The 6,588-nt window shown below is 38.4% G+C and overlaps 1 protein-coding gene across 1 annotated transcript; it reads right to left on the minus strand.

Annotated features, from left to right (window-relative positions):
• Positions 1-1,469: 1,469 nt before the first annotated feature.
• On the minus strand, positions 1,470-5,892 carry LOC141086524 (keratin, type I cytoskeletal 47 kDa-like). Its single transcript, XM_073572660.1, has 8 exons — positions 5,264-5,892; positions 4,615-4,697; positions 3,867-4,023; positions 3,621-3,782; positions 3,290-3,415; positions 2,888-3,102; positions 2,716-2,799; positions 1,470-1,835 (listed from the first exon to the last, which is right to left on the minus strand). Exons 1-7 carry the CDS (start codon positions 5,813-5,815, stop codon positions 2,718-2,720), a joined length of 1,377 nt encoding a protein of 458 aa, XP_073428761.1. The 5' UTR covers positions 5,816-5,892; the 3' UTR covers positions 1,470-1,835; positions 2,716-2,717.
• Positions 5,893-6,588: the final 696 nt, after the last annotated feature.

Consider the following 6,588-nt stretch of genomic DNA (forward strand, 5'->3'; position numbering starts at 1 on the left):
AGAAATGGGCTGGCACACTTGTTGGTATAAGTGCACATTCATACTATGGCCATTAACAGACAAAACCTAGGATAAAACCAAATGAACAAATTCACTGTAGAAAGTAATTAAACAGTAAAAGTACATGGAAATAACATAAGAAACTTAGTTGATACTATTTTTCATCAAAAGGCGAAAAAACGCAATCCCACCACGACAAGGTGTACCCAATCAGGATGGTCCTTAACTGTAATAGTTCACCTCGCTATTTGCCAGCAGGCCTCAAATAGACGGAGGCAGAGCAGGGCCCAGACCTAACTATTTCATCTCTACCCATGAAAGCTATACAGACAAGATGAACTGCTCAGAACGAGAGATCCACACCCCTATATGTACAAAGTACAAGGAAATAATGCAAAACAAAACAAATGGGTCGGCATGGTGGGATGGATTTTATGCTTTTCTGATCAAAATAGAGTCAACTACATTCTCAATGTTATTAGCATGTAATACTATTACTATTTATTTTCCTTTTTATTTACTTACTACAGGGTTTTTACTCATTTCTTTTTATTCTAGGTTTATTTCTGCTAATGGCCACAGTGTGAATGAGTACCTATACATCTCACTTAAACCAACATGTGTTCCGGCTCATTTCTTTGGTTTTGCTTTAGTTCCTTGTACTTTGTGCACAAGCGTGTGCCCCCCTTTCTGGGCTGTGCATTTTGTCTGTATAGCTTTTCACAGGCAGGTCTGATTCCTGCACTTACCCACTCGATTTTGGGGCCTGCTGGGAACATAGCGAGATGAACTACTATACTTAGGGACCATCCTTATTGGGTACACCATGTTGGGGTGGGATCCCTTTTACACTTTTTTGATCAAAATAGTGTCAACTAAGTTCCCTGTGTCATTTACATGTACTATTACTTTTCATTTTCTTAGTGCAGGGTATTTGCTCATTTGTGTTTATCCTAGGTTTAATCAGCAAGTTTTATTTAAGACTCTGGAGTGATACTTTGGTGTACCAAGTAATCCTGTAAATGGCACTTTGTATGACTTATACAGAGGATCCATTCTATAGGAGATGAAGTCTTGTACTAAGGACGGTGCACTTGTATCAATGATTCATACATGCCCATGGTTCCAATTTTCCTAGGACAATCCTTTAATCTAGACTGAAAAAGGGAAGGATAGAAAAATCACACCCAAAGTGGCCATTTTGAGTGTGTTTTGGGGCAATAATATCGATGGGGCATTAATGTCTTGAACTGGAATCCTATATAATGTAATTAGACCCCAGAAAAGGGCCTTAGCCTAAATGCAATGCAAAAACTATAGTGGACCCCCACCATAAGACTTTTGTCTTTTAGCCCTTTTCAGGGACCTAGGCCTGTAGGGAAATGTAGTATCTGCCCCCAAATCCCGATAGTTTAGCATTACGTCTCATCTTATCCAGGCAAACTAAAACCATACAATGCGATCATATATGAATTGCATCAGAAAAATCTTTATTTAGGTTATACAAAGCGAAGCAAAGATGTCCAAAGTGTAATAATATTGATGGACAGACCACAAACCACAAGGAGAATGTTGCGGCATTGTTGGAATAAACATGGTTTCAGACATTAAACATAATGGAACTATTAAGAATGCAGCGAAAAGAAAGGAAGAAGTAAAGATTCTAAATGCAAGTAAGCCTGGCAGGTTTCCATTTTGCTTGAGCAGACATCATCTCTGTTGGCTTCAGTAAGGTTTTTTAGTTTTCCTCATTTTCTTTGACAACTTCTGATTTCACACTTATCCAACTTTAATGATGCCCACAATTGTCTTCACTCTTCTTGTACTTTTGCTACCTAAAATAAGACAAAGGAGTGCGTACTATAGAATGCATCATTGCTTATTCCTCTTATTTCCTAAACATGAATGCAGTCTACAACTATCGGCACAATGGAAATCGTAGTTCTGTAGCACGAGAGATTACGGATCACTGGTGTACAGTCTACAGTGAATTGTAAGAAATGAGCAATGACAAGACCAGAACTACTGTAAGATATGTTTGTTAGTGAAGACCCTTATGAAGTGATGCTTCCTTATATATTTTAAAGGAGATTTTGGGAATAAAAGTTTACCTGTTCCGTAAATGCAAGAGATTAAAAGTATATCCCCGTTAAAAAATTTGTACCGATCTGGTATTTTGGCTCTGGGTTATGTGATCTATTCTAATATCAACTTTTATTTTTCTATATCACATGCCGTAAATGTGGCTTGTGATCCTCAGTATATCAGAATGAATCTACCCCTAATGTATATTTTGTATCATTACTAATGAAACTATGGGCTATGGCTATGACTCCCAAGTGCATGCGTGGCTAATAGTGATTCCACATGTGCGGAAAGCCGCTAGGGTTTTGGAGAGATAGTGCAAAGATTTGCGGAAAATTTAGTTTGATGCTCAGTGAAGGACCTCTGAGATGCCCACAAACTGGATGTGCCAGAAGAAGTGAAGTGACCGAACCGCAAATAGACCAAGGGAATAAAATGTCATAACACAAAGAGGTGAGTTAATCTCTATTGTATTTAAGTGTACTATGTTCTATTGATTATCTTTATATCCCCCTTTAAGTATTTAGTCTTTGACATTGTTGTAACAGTATATGGTTAAATTGCTCCTTTGGTGACTTTTCATTGGTGACATATATCTTAATATATGTATCTTGCAATGGGTTGTATTACCTTCAGTATCTTCCAGTAACCCTGGTTGTACTAGACTGAGATGTCCTTGACGTTGAAGATGATGTTGTGCTAGATGACGTACCACTGAGGAAATTGAATAACAGTTATTATCGGTGCATTGGTACTACCAAAGTAAGGATATTAAAAGCTTGACATTATTGGTCACTGTTACCCTTCTCCTTCCAGAAGCTTGGTGTATGTCGCAATCTCTGCTTCCAGTCTGGTCTTAATGTTCAGTAGCTCTTCAAAATTTGCAGTCTGGCACTCAATGTCAGCTCTAATGTTTGTCAGCTGTTCTTCAATTGAAGAAATTTGTGCTTGCAGTTGTGCAATCTGCATGCAGTAACGTCCTTCTGTCTCTGCCAGTGTATCTTCCAGTGATTTTTTCTGCAAGCGAGAAAACTCAACTATTCAAGAGCTGACAAGTCCTCCATTGTTTTTCATTAAAAAAATAATAATTATCCAAAAAATTCAGAAGGAACAGATAAAGTCTACAAATTATTCAGCAAAAGTTACATATGCGCATCTATAAAAAAAAACAAAACAAAGCTAGAAACAGAAACTTGAAACTCACCATGGCAAGCTGTGATTGAAACTCGATCTCCAAAGCTTGAAGTGACTTTCTTAGTTCAGATACTTCACTCTTGCTGGTCTTAGTTTCTTCAATTCCTTTGGAAATCTCTTTCTTTAGTCCTTCACTCTTGAGAGAAAATTGATAATTCTATTAATATTTGAAAGCAACCCCTTCCAGAATACTCTTCTAACTAGCTTTCTCAATTATTTATGGATCACTAAATATCATCAATCCTATGACCTTTCTAAAACCAGTATAAACCAAGCATGTTACATGCTGTTGTTGGAAACTTTGAATGCCAAAGAATTGGCCTACATGCAAGGGAACTTACCATTTTATTGAACTGGTTTTCAGCATCCTTTCGATTCTTCTCAGCTAATGCTTCATACTGTCCTCGCATATCGTTCAGCAACTTCGTCAGATCTATACCTGGTGCAGCATTCATTTCAACAATGACTTGACCCAAAGTAGTTACTTGGGATCCTTTAGCCTCCTATGGAGAAAAAGTATAAAATATGTTTCATGTAATCCTTAATGACTAGTGATTTGCATACAATAAAATGTCTTCTCCACTTACTTCTTCATGGTTCTTCTTGAGAAGAGCAATCTCTTCAGTGAGGCTTTCAAGCTGAGATTCCAGATCGGATCTGGATAAGGTCAGATCATCCAGGACTCTACGCAGGCCATTGATATCAGCTTCTACACTTTGACGAAGAGCCCGTTCATTCTCATATCTGAAAAAATAAGCAGATATTGCCTTTAATATTAGTGAAAGAGGAGACACTTGTAGTTTGATTTCTTCATTATGGTACTAGAAGCATACGTTGCACATATTTGTAGAACCGGTTTTGTTGATATTTTCCTGAGTGTTTATGCTAGTTAGATAAGTTCTAGTCATTTTGCCCTCCTAAAAAATCCCACCTTAAAAAGTTAAATTCTATACATATAGTCCACATTGCTAGACATGCATGTTTGTACTTCTTTGAGTCAAGGTGGTCAATGATTTCATTTTGATTGGGGTTATATATATATATATATATATACATATATAGTTTCATGCTATGTCTCTTGATTTTCATTATTTATTGAATTATTTGGTAGAATCCTCCCAATAGCCCCAGCTCTTGTAACACCAATTTTTACCATCCATCAGGACCTCATATCTTAGTTCCATAGACCTGTCATATGACCTTGATATATCTGTAGACTGCCTACAAAGTACCTTATGAATTTTGAGAAATCTTGGTTTCCTTAGAACAAACTTTTTAGTTTTTGATCTACTACATGTGACAACAAGTTATCATGTAGAAGTTTTCAGAACTTACTTCATCTTGAAGTCATCAGCAGCAAGCCTGGCATTGTCGATTTGCAAGAGTATGCCTGCATTGTCATTAGTAGCTGCAATAATCTGCGAAATGAGTCATGAGTATGTAATGAATGCATCACAATACAAATCCAATCATACAATTCAGCTTTATAGGTTTGCTAAATGCAGGGTCATGTGTATACCCATTATTGGTATAGAGCCAACACATGTTCTGCAGCAATGTACACAAAATATTGTCCTGTCCCATCACTCCTTGTCCATACTTCGAAAAAAGTAATCTAGCTTCACCCAAAAGCACACTAGAGCATAAATTAAGTTTAGTTATTAAAAAAGAATATAAAAAACTAATGTTAACCTGATCAGATTTATACCTAGAAACCCGAAGCTGACAAGGGCTTATTACTGAGCTACCATAATTTAATAATTGCTTTCTGAGGTTCTGGTTTAATTGCCACACCTTAGACATCTAGCTAAAAATAATCCTGACGACCGTATATTTCTATAATACATGTATGCTTATTTTAGTCACTGTTATAAAACCTAAATATTTGCTCATTGGCATGATGCATTTTAATGGGTGAAGTGAACATATGATTTTAATTATATAGCATGGATACGGAATTACAGTATTGTTTTATGAAGCTTACCTTAGATTTTAAATCTTCAATTATGGTAAAATACTTGGAGTAGTCGTTTGCTCCCTCACCAGTGGTACTACCAGGCCTTTGCTTTTCATACCATTCCTTAATCTTACGTTCAAGCTCAGCATTTGCCTCTTCCAAGTCACGGACTTTTTGCAAATAACTGGCCAAGCGGTCATTAAGATTCTGCATTGTTTGTTTCTCATTTCCAGTGAAGATGCTGTCACCTCCTCCAAAGCCACCTCCGGCACCACCACCATATCCACCTCCAAAAGCAGCTCCACTAGCCCCACCACCATAGGCATAGTTAGCAGAAGCACTGTTAAAATCAATTTGACCACCACTGAATCCTCCAGCACCACCATTAAAACCACCAGCTAGACACTGACCAAATCCTCCATCACCACCACCAAATCCAGCACCTCCTCCAAAACCAACTGCTCCACCACCATAACCGGCTGCTCTACCTTGGCCAAAGCCACCTGCACCTCCACTGTAACCTTGGGAGCTTAAGGCTGAAAACTGCTGAGATGATGACTGTTTAAAAGAATAGGACATATTGTTCAAGCAAAAGGACACCCTTTCCAGATGAAAAACAAGCAGCTTCTGTGGGAAGGGTGATATCGGCACAGCTTCTATTCTTTATATATATATAGATCAGATTTGAAAGGGTGTGTCATTCTTGAATATTAATGTTTTCTCCTTCAAACAGAAGAGTTTCTTGCCAAGTTATTGCAACTGCCTATAACTTGGATCAATTATCATGATTTATCGACTTGCGTCACTCTAGCCGCTAGTCTTTCCACCCTTTGGTTGATTTTCAGGAAAGTTCAATTTGAGGGTGGAGTGCATGGAATTAATGCATCAGGCACCTATAGAGAAAAAAATTTTCATATACGAATAGTTCATAACAATCATTTTTATAAAGGGATAAAGATTAAATGAGAGAAGGATTTTTTTAGTAAGGCATTTCTAATACACATACACAGGGGCGGGCTGGGGGGGAGAGGGGCAAATGTCCCTTGGGCCGGTCCCCCCCCCCACAGTATTTGCGGGCCTCCCCTCCGTCTGCTGCCTAGAAAACAGCTCTGGCACTTTAATTTTGTACTAGCCTGGGGGACTGTATTGCCGACATGCCCATATTGTACGCTGTATGAGTGTGTCTCCTGATCTCACCACCAGCACTTAGGCCTGCTGCATCTTCAACTGAGACAAGACTGAGAGAAGAGGTCAGCAGAGGGCTAGGGCAGGAGGTCAGGGACAGGATCGGTCCCGAGTGTTGTGTCATACACAATAATCATAGACTGACTGCTCCTGAGCCTGGCTCCAGG

This window comes from Dendrobates tinctorius, unplaced genomic scaffold, assembly GCF_039654945.1.
Source record: "Dendrobates tinctorius isolate UK_male_01 unplaced genomic scaffold, ASM3965494v1 ptg000032l, whole genome shotgun sequence".
In the NCBI taxonomy this organism is placed as follows: Eukaryota; Metazoa; Chordata; class Amphibia; order Anura; family Dendrobatidae; genus Dendrobates; species Dendrobates tinctorius.

Coding starts and splice junctions, on each gene's coding strand:
- LOC141086524 (XM_073572660.1), bottom strand. CDS start 5,815: ATGTCCTATTCTTTTAAACAGTCATCATCTCAGCAGTTTTCAGCCTTA. Junction 3,416..3,620: donor AAAACCAGTTCAATAAAATG/GTAAGTTCCCTT, acceptor TTTTCTCTCAAG/AGTGAAGGACTAAAGAAAGA. Junction 2,800..2,887: donor AAGCTTCTGGAAGGAGAAGG/GTAACAGTGACC, acceptor CAATTTCCTCAG/TGGTACGTCATCTAGCACAA.